This window comes from Schistocerca gregaria, chromosome 10 (assembly GCF_023897955.1).
Source record: "Schistocerca gregaria isolate iqSchGreg1 chromosome 10, iqSchGreg1.2, whole genome shotgun sequence".
In the NCBI taxonomy this organism is placed as follows: domain Eukaryota; kingdom Metazoa; phylum Arthropoda; class Insecta; order Orthoptera; family Acrididae; genus Schistocerca; species Schistocerca gregaria.
The window spans coordinates 74029250-74045470 of NC_064929.1; the positions used below are offsets into that span (position 1 = coordinate 74029250).

Below are 16221 nucleotides of genomic sequence, written 5' to 3' on the forward strand. Positions count from 1 at the left end.
ATTTGGGGTTACACTCATATTCCTTGGGGGTCCACTGGGAGCTGAACCACACAATAACCCTGGGTTCGATGTGGGGCAACGGTGGGGCGAGTTGACTGCACTGTAGTCTGTTGTGGTGTTGTGAACCACCGAGGGCTATGGCGGGAATGAAGGCTCTCCCCAGTTTCATACAATACAATACATACTGCGGCACACTTAACATTTAAAAGACCCTCAAGTGTGTTGGTGACTGACACACTGTCAACTGATGTGTTAAGTTCTGACCTACTGAAGTGAGTTTTGGAGCTTTAGATGTGTTTCTTGCAATTTGCATGCAAAACGTACTGCACAATGCACTGCTAAGTACCTTTATGCATACTCAAAATTAGAATGTAGTAAGCAGAAGAATTAAACTACAGTAAACATGATACAAACAGAAAGGAGTGGGGCAGTCACTATGTAACACTGACAGAACACATCCATACCTCTGGTTATGAAACTGTTTAGACTATAGTTATAACCAAGTTTCTAATTAAGCACATGTGCAGACAGTTGTCTTAAGCAATGACAATGAAAACAGAGCAACTGACATGTCGAAATTCTATACATTAGTATGAGGATCATTTCAAAAATAATACACCCTTTTTCTACATATTTCTTTGTTTCACAGCATGTTTTTATAACGCTTGTACATAATTTCCCCACTCTCCAGGACTGATTTCTACCAGCTTTACTACTCTGTCCAATATAAAATCTGGAGTCATCTGTCGAATTTCTCAGGAAATAGTAGCAACAGCTGTTCCACATAAGTAAAACAACATTCACACAAAAGCTGTTAAAATTTTTGGAATAAGCTGAAGACTAATAGATTTTTCTTGTTGCTGCAGAAACTGTGAGGTGATACTTCCTAGGCATATTTATACTGCTTTTTGCTTAAGACACTAGTGGGATTTTGTAAATACTACATACAGGTGGGCAACTAGATTCATCCTTCCCATATTTTTATGAAAGGCGTGTGACACTGTACCACAGTGTCAAGTGATAACAGATATGTGAAGATGTTTTACAGGATGTTGAATGTTTGACAGAAGTAAAATTAACATCAAATGCCCCAAGGAAGGAAAATAGGACCATCAGTTTTATTAAAATACATAAATTACTTAAATTAGTTGGTCAATGGTGCTGTTGCTGGCAGAGACACATTGTTGGTTGATAACAAAGAGAAAGAACTAGATAGTGCCCAATTGTAAGACCACTGGTAAACTTGTGCAGCCTGTAACACGATTTAAATGTCTCAGGATAACAGTACGTAGTGATACAAAGTGGGATGAGTGTGTGGAATTGATAGCGCAAAGGGTAAACTGAAGATTTGTTGGAAGAATTCTGGTATGGTGCATCAGTAGAGAAAGGTGCACATCTGGCTGTTTTAGAGTACTGTTCCCACATCTGGAACCCTATCGAAGAGGCACGACAGCAGATGCCAACTTATTTCACAAATGTGTTGCTAGGATTGTAACAGATCAGTAGAACCCACATGAAATTGTAGCAGAGGAAACAAACTAGATACTTCACAAAAGAGGCAATACTCTTGCCATGATGCCCTGTTCAGTAACTTTGGAAAATCTATATTCAAGGAAGACTGCGAAACAAGACTGAAGTATATCTCGTGTAACATTCACAAGCACACGATCAGAAATATTAGTTTGTATAAACACACCAGAGAAAATAATCATTTTTTGTAACGGGATAAGTACAAAATACTCACCAAGCACTGGTAGCAGAACACATATATTAAGGCATTTAAATTTGCAAGCTTTCAGAGCCAGTGTCTCCATCTTATGGCAGAAAAGTTGAAGGAGAAGGAAAAAGATTGGTGAGGTTTATGAAATGGGGAGAGTTCAGAAAAAACACACAAACTGCAGTGTCAGGGGAGACTTATTGAATGGAATGAGACCCAAAGATTCCATTTCGATCCTTCTGCCAGAAGAAGGAACCACTGGTTCTGAAAGTTTGCAAATGTAAATACCTTTATTCGTGTTTTCTCTTGCTGCGACTTGCTGAGTAGATTTTTTTTATCCATCCAATTACAGTGTGTATAAACAGCAACTTATTTCTCACTCTATCTGCTAACAGAGAGGGAAAAGAAGTTTGATGACAACTGGTGCACAGCTGTTGGGAAATTTTTAAATGAAATGATTCTGCTTTTGTCTATTAAAACATTATTTATTGCAATTGAAATTTTGACATGAGATCATTTGCAAGTTCTCTGGGATGTTGTAATCCAGCCAATAATATGAGGGTTGGAACTTTAATAGTGGCAACTATTTATTTACAGTTTGTATAAAATAGATATGTGTTTCAAAGTTTTACTGACCTCAGAGTAGTCACCTGCATTGTGTATAACCCATTGCCAGCAATGTGGAAGTCGTAGGATACTCTTAGCACTGCCAGTTGTGTTGACAGTTCGAGTGGCGCAGTCTATTGCCCGATGAATTTGTAACAGTGTTTCCTTCAGTTTAGAAATCGAGTTGAACTTACAAGGGCTTAAGTCAGGGGAGTGCAGAAGGTGGTATAGCACTTAGCAGCCCCATCAGTCAAACAAATCTGTAACAGCTTGCACTGTACGTGTTTGAGCACTGTCCTGCAAAATGATGGTCAGGTCCTGCAGAAAGTGTCATCACTTCTGTCTCCAATCTGGTTGCAGGTTGTGTTCCAAAAATGAACAGCATAGAGACAGAAGTGGTGACACTTTCTGCAGGACATGACCATCATTTGCAGGACAACACTCAAGCACGTACAGTGCAAGCTGTTACTGATTTGTTTCACTGATGGGGCTGCTAAGTGCTATACCACCTACTGCACTCCCCTGACTTAAGCCCTCATAAGTTCAACTTGATTTCTAAACTGAAAGAAACACTTCACGGCATTCGCTTCAGAATTGCTACAAATTGGTCAGGCAACAGACTGCGCCGCACGAACTGTCAACACAACTGGCACTACTAAGAGTATCCTACGACTTCCACATCACTGGCAACGGGTTATACGCAATGCTCGTGACCACTTTGAAGGTCAGTAAAACTTTGAAATCCATATCTGTTTTGTATGAGCTGTAAATAAATAGTTGCCACAATTAAAGTTACAACCCTTGTATAAAGGTGTGGCATGCTGTGTAAGAGCAGTTGCATGAGGTGGTGTGAACTTTTCTGCTATTCCATATATCATAGATGTTATAGAGCTGGTGAAATAATAATGTAAACACTTAGGTTTAAATTTCATGTAGTAAGTGTGGTAAGTGGATCACAAAAGTGGCAAAGATGTAAATATATGATGAGACGTACTTCAGATTGATACAAGGCACCCACACACTGCACAATTGCAAATGAAGTATACATGTAGATATAATGAAATACAGACAACACACCACCAATCAACTCAGAACAGGTTTTGCACATTTTTCTGTAACGCTTCTTGGTGAAGTCGCGATAATAAACTGCTGTTGCATTTTTCCCCAACAGCAACTAACCACCTCTTGCTGGCTGTTAGTGAAGAAAATTGGTTGCTTCATCTTTCAGTGAAATCTCAGATTCTCTTTCACTCTGTTGGAAAACTGGGCTTTTCCACTCAATGGACCACCACTTAAATTACTTTTTTTGAAATCTCATTAACTGACATCTCACTGAATGATTTGTTGTCTATTGGTGAACATGCCAGGATCTTTGGCCAAGAGTGGTTTACAGATTTTTCTGATGTCTTGCCAGCACAAGTAGCTCTGTCAAACTGTCACCCCAAACCACTGGCAATGGAAGGTGAATCTTTGACAATGCTAGTCACTCATGCTGGTGAAAAGCCATAAAAACTATTAAATGACCATTGGCTTCAGATCCCAACACGAGCATCAAGAGACGACGTGCCAAGAAGAGCTTCAATAGATGCATCAAACTGACTGGCTACTACAGATAAAAGAAAAAAAAGCTCCACTATCAACTCTATCTTTTGTTGGACTGCTTCTACTTCTCTAGATAGTTACACAGTGAGGTCTTCCTGTGCAGAAATATTTCTTGTGGTTAAATTGTTATGCAGACTTTAGATCACTGACAATTGTGGAAAATTTGTGGTTACAGGAAATTTCTCATATGTAATTTCTGAAAATTTTCACAATGTGTATGTGACAAACTTCACATACTTTTCTCGCCTGTCAATGTTGGCCTTCTTGACAACCTATGCATTATTTATGAAATAACCCTCCAATTTGCATAAATTGGTACAGACTGAGCGTGAGCTAAAATTGGATGGGGAAGGGATAGTAAACTGGCCCTAACTTTTCAGAGGAAACATCTTGGCACGTGTCTCGAGTAATTTACAGAAAATGTCGAAACAGGAAATCTGGATTGACGGGTCTGAATCCCGTGACCAGTGTCTAAAAAGCGGTCCACTTCACTCAGGATGAGGTTCTGTGACAGGTCTTAGCAAACTGATGCCATATGTCACACTGAGAACAGAATTATTGAGATGTTTCCTAGAAGATTGTACACAGATCCTGATATCAGCAGCCTAGCACCAGAAACTAAACAGTTAAAATCTCTATCCAAGCAAAATAGATTTCCTGAGAAGCAGATATACAGTGTTTCAGAATTTATGCTGATGGAAGCATGCAAAGGTAACCTAAGCCGTCAGATGTGTGCTTTTGTTGCTACGGGAAGACGTATATGAAAAACTATGAAACAAGTTCAAAAACTATAATATTAATATTGTGTTTCACTGACAGGCCGACAGAGAGACAGAGAGAGAGAGAGAGAGAGAGAGAGAGAGAGAGAGAGAGAGAGAGAGATCCTGCACTTTGCTAAAGAAAGCCAAACATTCATGAAATCCCATTACACTGTGAAAAGCTTTCACTGATCAGACTGTTTATGCTTTCCACACTCCTCGTTATGAATTTCACTATCGTATGAGTTGACAACAAACCAATAAATCTGCACTGGTAGAAAGACAACTTAAATGTGGAACACTGAACGAAATGTGATCAAAGACAGCTGAGACACCCCATACTTAATCTTATGGAAATTCCTTAAGTTGGCAGAGCTATCTTCCGTTTGTACTAATTTGGTAAAACAGGGCACAACATGTCATACGAAGAAATTAAGTAGTGCACTGTCCCACATGAACACTGAAATTTATAAACAAACAGTTTCAGATGTCAAGTACCTATTTTCAGATTTCCTATAAGGCAAAATGTAAGGCTACTGACAGTATTATTGACTTCTACAAAAAATTAGCTTATAGAGTCAAACTGGTAAAAAGCTTACAGAGATTTTACAAAGAATTTATAGTCTAAACAAGTATCTAAAATCATGCTCATAACAACATCAAAATGTAGGGTTTAAAACAGTATACACTACAATTAAAGATTTAATCTCAGCAAAATGGTAATAAATTGCTGACGCCCTTTTCGTTTGTCATCTTCAGCTCAGACATAACACAGACAAACATCTGTCGAAATCCACATTGTGAATGGCTTATGTGATATTTTACTTTTGTTGCTAATAAATTTCAATTTACAAATACGACTATATATTACACACTACATTCTGAGCCTTGCCGTTACTCTGTATCACTGTGGAAAATATATCTACCATCTGATTTCGACAGGCAGCTAGGCAGACAGTCAGGACCGGTCCGAGAAGATTTTTCCACACAAGCGACTTATCTTTTGGTGTCCTTTTCCCGTGTACACTTTCACCCACTTTGGCGCCAGGGCCCAAAGCGTGCAGCTCGTCACTCGGGCCGTAAACTGACCCTAAGGACAGTAAATATAATCTGGCAGCACACTCGACAAGAATACAGCAGAGCCTACATCGACGAGACAAAACTCGAAATGTCTGACAGGCGACAATGAACTGTAAAGTTTCCAACGGTGTACAGACTAACCTCACGGCATACGGAACTTAGGGAAGCAGACCAGTGACTAAGAGAGGGCTAGTGGCGAGAACGTTACGATTCGTTTACATACCCAGCAGGTTCCTGCTCGTTACTCGAGGACACGCAGTGCACCATGGGCATGCCAGATACGTCCGTGCCACTCGAGGACGCGACGGCGACGCCCTGTCCGGGGCAGGGTGATGCCAGCCCTTCCGTAGTGGTGTCGGCGGCAGACGGCTGGGGGCCGGAGGACGGGCTGTGGGTCGTAGTGTCCGGGGGCGGGCCCGGTCCTCCCGACAGCAGCAGCAGCGTGGGTGCGGGAGCCGGCTGCAGCTGGCCGCTCCCACACGGGGGCGACGAGCGCACCGCACCCTGGCACGACGCTCCTGCCGTCTGCGTCGAAACCTGCGACCGCACGGAGGGAAACTTCTGTCACCGTCTGTGTGGGTGACACTAACTAGATGGCACATTTCTGTGGTAATAGAATGTTTAAGAATGATGACAAAAATACAGGGGTTTCCGTTTTCAATAGCATTCCTAGTTTCATTGGCTAAGAAGACACAAAAATTTATTTTTATAATGAATCACTAACAGATTCATATGTAAACTTTGAGGCTGCTGCCACACAGGGGGAAAAGTAATCTATTTTTTGGAAAAATGTGTGTGAGAAAAGTAATAAGACTGGTTTTTTATCTACCAAAGCTATTATATTTCCCAAACAACAATATTGTCCCCTCCACAGTAGGTCCCTCCGGTGGAATGGTTGTTCCCAGTCTTGTTAACAGGCCTCAACTGCTAGGGCCTTCAACATGCCTGTCACATTCTTTCGAATGTTCTCCATAGTCCAAAAATTACATCCACTTAAGAAGTTTTCCCATTTCAGGAAAAGAAAAAATTAACTAGGACTCAGATCAGATGAATAAGAGGCTGTGGAATAACAGACATGCTTTTTGAGGTCAAAAATTCCGTGTCGGAAGTGGCTGCGTGACCTAGGATGTTGTCTGGATGCGGCATCTACTTTTCTGCAATGTCCAGTCTCACTTAATTTACCCATTTCGTGAGATTTTAAAGGGCATCTTGTCAAGGTTTAACAGGTTGCTCATCATCCTTATTGTTAAATGTCAGTCTGATCTCACAAGAGCACACACACATTCTGTCTGTTTTCAAGCTGGAGGTCTCCCTGAGCGACGTTCATCTTCGACATGTTCTCGGCCTTCCAAAACTGATTTGTGCCAGAAAAAAACTTGTGCTCCTGAAAAGGAATATTCCCATAGGCCTGCTTCAACTTTGCAAAGGTCGCACTTAAGCACTTCCCAAGTCTCACAAAACTCGAGTGCATAACATCGCTCTAAATTCTCCTGTTTCATTTTCGTAACATACAACAGAAGCATAGCTTTACTAACGGCATTTCCAAAAATCACAAAATGGCTGCACAGAGCTGAAACTCAAACAGAGCATCTGGAAGGGTTGAACACACCAGTACACACAAGCAGAACAACACAGCGTTGCCAGATTGCTCGCAGTGTTTGTCAATCTCATTACTTTTCTCACACACTTCATATGTCTTCACATTTCTTTTTGCATTATTTTAAAATGGTAAACAGTTGGGTAGAATACATTTAAATCAGCAATTAATACGTACCATAAATGACACCATATTATACAGATTGTGCATGCTTCACAATGTTACAAAGTAGACAAATGTAGTTTGTAGACAATATCACGTCTTCTCAGTATAATAACTAAAGCCTTTGGTTGTGACATGTAGAATCTTGGATGACATGAGGTTTGTTAAAATAGTGTGGTTGGTTCTGGTATTCCTTGAAACTATGTAAATCTATTTATTTTTTGCCTCACAAACGGACTTTCCTTTACTTTTTAAAAAATTAATTTTTCGTACAATCCTAATAATCATTTAATTTTGTTGCAGCAGTCCATTTACATTTTAAGATGGCATAGAGGTTTTCTTCCACAGTATAAGAGGGAGGAAGAGAGAGAATTAAAGGTATACAAAGCAATATTGTGACCACAAAAACAAATTATAACCAACATACTACTACAATCCTCCAGTTTAAGGCAAAACTAATCAGCCACACAGAACTAGTACAAAGTAACACGCGAAAACTAAATATTTGTGACCCGGCAAAATCCGAGTCGAACGACACTCTGCCGTCAGGGAGAGAACTCCACTCGATACTGCCAAGTTTTTAGGCACTCACCGACTGCTTCGTGGCAGGTGCCGGCGGGCGTGGCTGGAAGGTGACCGTCTGTGGCTGCGACTGTTGCTGGCCCGCCACTTGCAGCTGCCCGCGGCTGGACGCCACCATCGTCGTCTGCTGCTGCACTATCGTCGTGTTGTGCTGTACCACTGTGGCGCTGCACTGCTGCGCCTGCGACTGCGGCACCTGCTGCTGCGGCTGCTGGTGGTGCTGTGCGTGCACTGTACCCGCCTGCTGCGCCTGCGTCTGCTGTACTGTCGCACACTGCAGGAACTCTGGCCTCACCTGCGGCTGTGTTGTCGTCTGGAACGTCACCTGTCGAAACGCACAGTAAGTAACACGTTGCGGTATGGTCTCGGCGTTTGGACGGTAAGACTTTTCTGGTACATTCCCGAAGAAACTACATCTTGATAGGAATGTAAATGTGCCAACATTGCACTGCGAGGATGACGGGAGCACAGGTTATAGTAACTTGCTTCAAACGAGAGGCTATGGATGAATGTAGATTTGTCCCAATACACACTGCTGGTGAAAAGCTCTCAGATCTCTTGCAAGCTGGCAGTCTCAGAAAAACTGTCCATCAAAATGGGTACAGTAAAGCCCCATTTAAAGTCGTGTTGAAGGAAAGAACAGATGTAGCAAATCGGGGAGGAGATAAAACTCATTTTTTCCCTACCTGTGGCAACTCTCAGCTAAGACTACACAGTTACTTGGTGAAGGCCATGTGAAAAACAATTTCCACCCAGCACTGAAGATAAAAGGTATTCCATCTCTACAAAGTAGCTGCACATTTGTTTTGGAAAACACTAAGTTTCTGTGCCCAGTCAATGGCTATTAGGAAAGGACTGTGAAGAAATCTATAGAAACAGAGGCCCACAAGACTATTTCCCAAAGGGATGAAAATTACTGACTTAATTCAGTGCAGAATCCCACGTTAGTGGCTATATATTGACAGTTCGCTCCTCAGTAGACAACGATGCAGATCGAGAGTGCCCGAAGAGAGATTTGAATGCAGACACGAGCCCCTGGCCCCTACCTTCCTTTATTGCTTCACCCACCTTGCCCCTATCCCTCACACCAACTGCACAAGAGCAGGGCATGCTCAGAACTAGACGGAGAGGGCACCCGTCATCACAAGTGATTATGTCTGTAACATCTCAACATTTCGTCAGACTATGACAAGTGTGACACTTGTCAAAACATCAGGGTGACTTGGCACTGCCACACAGTTGGAGGCCCTGAGAAGTTTCAACCTAAAAATTGAGACTATTGATAATCAGTTACGGTGTGTGTATTTTTATTGGCTAATTTTTGATACAAGCCAAACTAAATTATCCTCCTCATACTGTGGTCCAACCTTTGCCGACTCCCTATTTGGAGAAATTACAGCTGCAGTCTGCTGTGGACTGGGAGCCATCTCAACGAGTGAAATGGCAAAACTGAAAGCAGCATAAGACAGTTGCTACTGCGTAGATGTGGCGGACAGCCACTGAAGGGGAAACAGCAGACCACAGTCTCTCGATTTTTCCAATTCAGGAATGGGTGCCCAAGTCACCAGTGGGTACAGGTCATTCATCTGATTTCTATAACAGCTGTGACAAACAAATGAATGGCTATGTGATGGGCATTTACAGAGCACTAAATATTATAATGACTTAATAACAAAAATTGGCATTTTTACCTTTGAATTTACTCACAGTTAGTGGATAAGTAATTAACAAGAGTAAAACTTTTATCTTTTTATATAGCTGCTGAAGTACATTTACATTTTACAATCAAACAATTTTCTTTCATGTGGAATTTCCAGGCAAAAATGGCGTCATCTTTGTTTTACTAGCTTCACTCTGCTGAAGATAGAAAGATTATGTTTAAGAATAACCCCAGAGCCAATTACACGCAATATCCTTTTGTCCAGGAGTACTAGTTTCATACATCATAACGCCTGACTGTAAGTTGAGGAAGAGAGGATACTGGATAGGAATGGCTTAACCACAATCTAGGAGTTGCTTGCACAGTGAAGAGCATCTGTGAAGTTTGTAAAATATTAGAGTGGTTCTGGCAGAAATGAAGCTGTGGGGACGGGTTGTGCCTGGATAGCTCAGTCAGTAGAATATTGCCTTTACAAGGCACACAACTTTAGACAGATTGGTTGTGGTGAATTTTTTGTCGGTGTGGTTAGAATAACAAAAATCTGGAAAAGGTGTAGAAGATGCAACCATCAGGAGTCTAAAAAATTTGATAATAAATCTGAAATGGAACTCTGCGTAAACCAACCCCTCAAATAACAAAATTAGCGTGCTTAGGCAAGTGCCAGATGAAACAAGGATAAAGAAATAAAAATGCTCACACAAATCAGAGGCTGAAAACCAGGGACCAATATTTCAGCCCAGCTTTTGAAGTCCCCACTTCATTACCTGCAATTTGAATGAATTTTTTGCATAGATGTTCCCTTTAGAATGAAAATAAGCTGTACAAAATCTGAGCTCAGGATACAAAAGATTCAGTTCAGACAGAAAATTGTTGTGGGAGCTGAGGTGTAACAGTGAGCTTTGGCTTCAAACGATGTGTTATATTTTGGTCTTTCAATCCGAAGAATGACATCCATGATTTTTATAAGGAATATGGAACCCACTTTCTGTGTGTGGAATTTTTGTTTCCTTTGTAAATGTACTATATGTTGGGGTGAATGCAGCATACCTGTGAAACAGGGCAGTGGACGGTGATATTATGGCGCACTGTGGCACTTGCTGCAGCAAGCGATTATTCAATGTCGCTTACGTCCCACATAGCAGATACCCTTTGGTTCACAGGACCCCCAGGAGTTGGAGACTTTGCTGTTGATGTCTCGAGGACGAAAAGTCAACTGTCGGTTGACAGCCAGGGTATACGAGAGATGTTGTCAGAGGCTAATGTCGTATAACTGTCCCTTGTAAGCAAGTGTAAAAATGCAATGTACTCATTGTCTCATTGTAAAGGGTATTGCACCCACATATTGCAAAGAAGAAGAGTCCCAAATTACTTGGTAACAGCTGATCTTTTCAGGCTGACACAGACATCACAACGAAGGAAAAGGAGTCTGAATCCAAGATACCAGGACCACAGTACTTCTGCAACAGTATCCATGTGCAAGAAGGTAAAGTTTATAAGCTACAGTGACCTTAAATATACGCCCAAATGGACTGTTACAGGCTCCTACTGAGAGCCTTATAAAATATTAAATATTTCTGATTTGAGATCAAAATTTTGTACAGCTTAGTTTTACTCTGTAAGGAATATCTGTGTAAAATTTTATTTTCATTGTAAATGGTCACATGGAACCCACTGGTCCACTCCATGTGGAATGACTCTACAGCAAAAATGTGTAAATGTGTAGATGTTTGGAAGTGGCAATCTTCACAATGAAATACATAAGTAGCAGCTTTGAAGGCAAAACTAACTTTATCACACACTTAAAAAATTTGCTAAGCATGCTGCTGTGCTGAATTAACACGCCAGCACGGTGTAGGGGGCAACATAAGCACTGAACAAATAGGTGCAATTCCAATCAGGGGGGCAACATTGTTTCATCAAAACATTTCTGTGCAATGTCTACGATTTTCCAGGCTGAAATTTCAAATTTTCCTGAACAAATTTTTCTTTATGTGAAAGCAAGTTTTGCTCAACTAGTTTTCATGGCCACAAATTAAAAAAATTGAGTTATCACATCGTTCATCAGAGATTATTCCAAATTCCACTAGGATTTGCTGTTTTATCAACCATTCTTGTTCATTATAAGGTCGTGACATCCCTGTATACCGCTTTTTTAGTGTCACCTCTCAGCATTCTGTGTCACTGTATGATAACCTCAAGTATATATATGATAAAACCTCACAGGAACATTCTCCAATCTGTTGTCACTGGAACGTAATATCAATGGTAATTGATAGAAACAACACATTGTGTTTCAAACCTGATCTCTCCACACACTCCATAGTCACTGTTAACTTGAAGCACAACAGTATGAGAAACTCTGCAAAGTACTTCTTTGCAAAGAAATACCGTGCAAAGAACTGACACTAAATATTTAATGCTGATCTACAAGACATGTGTTCTGATATATAGCTGATAAACATTTTTGTACAATTAAAATACCACCTTTGTTTCTGTGTGAATGATAATTCACAAATAGGTAACAAATTTTCAGGGAAATTCACACTATGTGTCCCTAAATATTGTACAACGGGAAATGGCCCCAGAGCAGAAAACCTACACAGAGTAACAAAGATTCCCGAGATTGACAGGCAAATCAGAAGTAGCGACAAACGTTACAACAATTCAGTGCCCTTCTTTACCTTTTCTTACATGCCTCCATAATCGATTGTTTCTGAAGCAGAGCAGATTTGTAACAAAATGACTCAGAACATTTCTTTCTATCAGTGGCCAGCTCGACATCCCACAAAATCTCCCAGAACCCAATGCTCTTTCACAATTCCCCGATATTTCTCGATCTTTCCAAATAAATTCAGTTTCCCTCAGAATTCCATGTTTGCTAATTCCACAGACAAGTTGCCACCCTGTTAAATGGTGACTGTGAAAACCAATTCTCTATCCCCTTTATGTAGCACACCTCTTAAGGAAACTTGTAGTCCAAATAAATACCGCGCACTTTTAATGACGGCAGACGGCCAGACGTACCTGGTGGTGCTGTGTGGGGCTGACGCCAGCCGCCACCAGTGGGCTGAGCTGTCCACTGAAGGCATTTCCGTTGACCAGGAACTGCGGGGGAGCCGGCGACAAGAACTTGCCAGCAGTCGCCTGGGCGCCGACACCCGCCTGGCCTACTCCGGTCGCTCGAATGACCAGACCACCGGCGGTCGCCCCGGCAAAAGGCTGTGGTGGCAGCACTCCCTGTGTAATTACAAAGCAGTCTGTTAACGAGGTCTTCATCAAAAACAGGCTTTAAGGAATCCAGCTGTAGCATTATGTGGCATGTATATTAACTGCCTCAGATTTTAAAGTAACTGTTTTCTTTTGCAGAAGGTAGAATGTCACATAAGTGAAGATTTCCAGAAGTGTCTTATGTCAAGTTTCACCAAATGCCCAAACTGCTACAAATCTTTAGATAGCATGCTGTGAAGGTACAGAAACATACCATTAATTGCTTTTAAGTTCCGATAATGCAAAAAAATTGAGTTTTAAAATTTTAGGTGTGATACAATACTCTGTTTTTCCAAGGATTACACCCAAAAAATATAAAATAGGAGTTCAATTTGGCATTAAAAGATTATTTTTTCCATTTTTAACTCTGGAGAAGATTAATGCCAAATTTAAGCACCGTCACGCATTGGATGAATGTGGCTTGCACCAGGGACGTTTGAAAGCCTCGATGACCACTGAGACCGTGGCAAAAATTTGCAACGCCTTACCGAACAAACGTCGATTGAGTGCACTCGAGCTTACCGACACTGTAAATGTCCTGATCGACAGATAATGTGCCCCTTAACTGATGATACAAAAGTGCTCTAGTGAACATAGCTCTTCACCTGCATTGTTAGATGCACAAGATTGATGCACTGTCACAACAATAGGTGACGAAAGGTGAAAGCACAAAAAAGGAAGCAAATATGGTATCATCTGCATGAAGTAATGTCTTTTTGCTAAATTCAGATGGGCAGAACCATCATTAACTATGAGACAAACTGAAGGCTGCTTTCCGAGGCAAACATCCGTATCTCGCAAAGAAGAAAATTCCAGTTCATTACAACAACGCACATCCACCAGTTTTGGATTATTGCTGTGAAACTGCATAATCTTCACCTGAAAATTGTATTTAGCTCTTGCAATTACCTTGTTCCCAAAGCTGAAGAAATAACCTGAGGGACAAAGATCACATGAAATGAAGCCGAGACACATATTTATTTCACACAGATAAATCTTATCTTCATGTAAAGACAAACTGCCTGAGTACACTTATTACTTGCTTTTGTATTACTAGAGCCGTTCTGTCAACAGGGGCATTTGCCAATATCTACATCTACATCGATACTCTGCAAATCACATTCAAGTGCCTGGCAGAGGGTTCATCGAACCACCTTCACAATTTTCTATTATTCCAATCTCGTATAGCTCGCAGAAAGAATGAACATCTATATCTTTCGTACGAGCTCTGATTTCCCTTATTTTATTTTGGTGATCGTTCCTCCGTACATAGGTTGGTGTCAACAAAATATTTTCGCATTCGAAGGAGAAAGTTGGTGATTGGAATTCCGTGAGAGGATTTCAACGAAAAACACCTTTCCAGCTCAAATCCTGTATCATTTCTGTGATACTCTCTCCAATATTTTGCAATATTACAAAACGTTCTACCTTTCTTTGAACTTTTTTGATGTACTCTGTCAGTCCTATCTTGTAAAGGTCCCACACCACGCGAGGACAGACAAGCATAGTGTGTTACATTTTCTAAATGTCATGCCAATAAAATGCAGCCTTTGGTTAGCCTTCCCCGCAGCATTTTCTATGCGTTCTTTCCAATTTAAGTTGTTCGTAATTGTAATACCTAAGAATTTAGTTGAATTTACAGCTTTTAAATTAGATGGCAACTCATTCAGTGCTAAGCAGTCTACACAGTGCATCCATCATATGAAAGGTACTCACAAAATTTTATGTATCCCCTAAAAAAAATGTTGTATAATTATTATTTATTTTGTTTGGGGCAGATCTACAGTCCAGATACACACTGAAAAGCCAGGAACACAGTATGTAGCACATTGATACATGAGCTGAAACAAGACTGTGTAGTGTATCGATAAAAGTAAAATACTGTGCAGTAGTGTGTGTATCCCATAGGAAACAAACCATGCGCTGTCGTTGGGAGTGTACGGTAACAGTCAGAGGTGTACAAATTCTCCTCTAAGTCTGCCTGCCCCTACCTCTGCCACATCCACTAAAACAGCTCAAGCTGCCGCAACGAAGACACAAGCATACGTGTGTACTGAAGCACAGTGGTCAAAGCAGGCCAGTTTGGGTTTCCGTAAGCCCAGCGAGCTTTACAGGACCCATTCAGGCTGGCACGCCTAACAACAGCTCGTGCTGCCAATCCGACGTGACTACAGAATAGCCAGGTATATGTTTGCGTAAGTAGTTTCACTGCAGCTCACTTTTCATAAAAGTGGGAGCAGAAAACTGAACAAATTGGACTTAAAGGAGATACAAGAGAAAATAAGAATGTCACAAAACAGAGCTCAAGTCCAGCAGGGAAAAGTTTTTGTGTGATTATGAGACAGCTTCAAACACACCAGTATGTGCCTCACAATGCAAACTGAGCACTCATTTTGGAACGTCGAGTATGTTATAACATGTTTGTAAATTTGACCAGCAGTTCCCTCACTCCATAAATATTTTGATGACCGACAAGTGAGTGGAAATGTATGCTAAGTACTTGAGCCATTTATCAGTACAGGGTGTCCCACCCAAATCTCCCTGATTTCAAAGACACAGGGAAAAAAAAAACACAGTAGATACAACAATGAAAAATGCACCGCAATGTAGGGCATCTCAAAGAATTTATTTATTTATCATCAATACACCGCTACATACGAACCATTTGTAGAACGAAGAATATCGAGTCTATATTCAATTTCTTGCCAAGTTCTTTGTAACATTTCTTCTGTTATTGTTGCAATCGCATTAGTGATACGATGTCGCAATGTAGGAATATCATCCACTTTGGTCGCATACACACGGTCCTTCAAGAGTCCCCATATGAAGAATTCAAGCGGCTTAATGTCGGGTGAGCGTGCTGTCCAGGCAATGGGTCCTCCGCATGCAATCCAACAATTGGGAAATTTCCTATCCAGGAACTTGTGAACAGCCATTGGTCAATGCGGAGGAGCTCCATCTTGTTGAAAAATGATATTAGGTTGCCTGTCTTGTACCTGAGGGTACACGAACTGCTCCAACATGCCCAGATACAATGACCCATTCACTGTTTGTTCTGCGAAGAAGAACGGCCTAACAATCCTGTCGTGCATTAGCCCGCACCAGATGTTTAGTTTACGGCTACCACAAACATGTTCAAACTGAGCGAGGTGGCGTAGTGGTTAGCACACTGGCCTCGCATTCGAGAGGA

The 16221-nt window shown here is 41.2% G+C and overlaps 1 protein-coding gene across 1 annotated transcript in view; it reads right to left on the reverse strand.

Moving 5' to 3' along the window:
• The window catches only part of LOC126293593 (histone-lysine N-methyltransferase 2D-like), a 435002-nt gene that overhangs the window by 26588 nt on the left and 392193 nt on the right, over positions 1–16221 (reverse strand). The window contains exons 15-17 of the mRNA XM_049986869.1: positions 12789–13001; positions 8115–8429; positions 5987–6300 (exon numbers count right to left, since the gene is read on the reverse strand). Of these exons, the coding sequence (XP_049842826.1) occupies positions 5987–6300; positions 8115–8429; positions 12789–13001 (842 nt within the window). The remainder of the gene's footprint in view (positions 1–5986; positions 6301–8114; positions 8430–12788; positions 13002–16221) is intronic.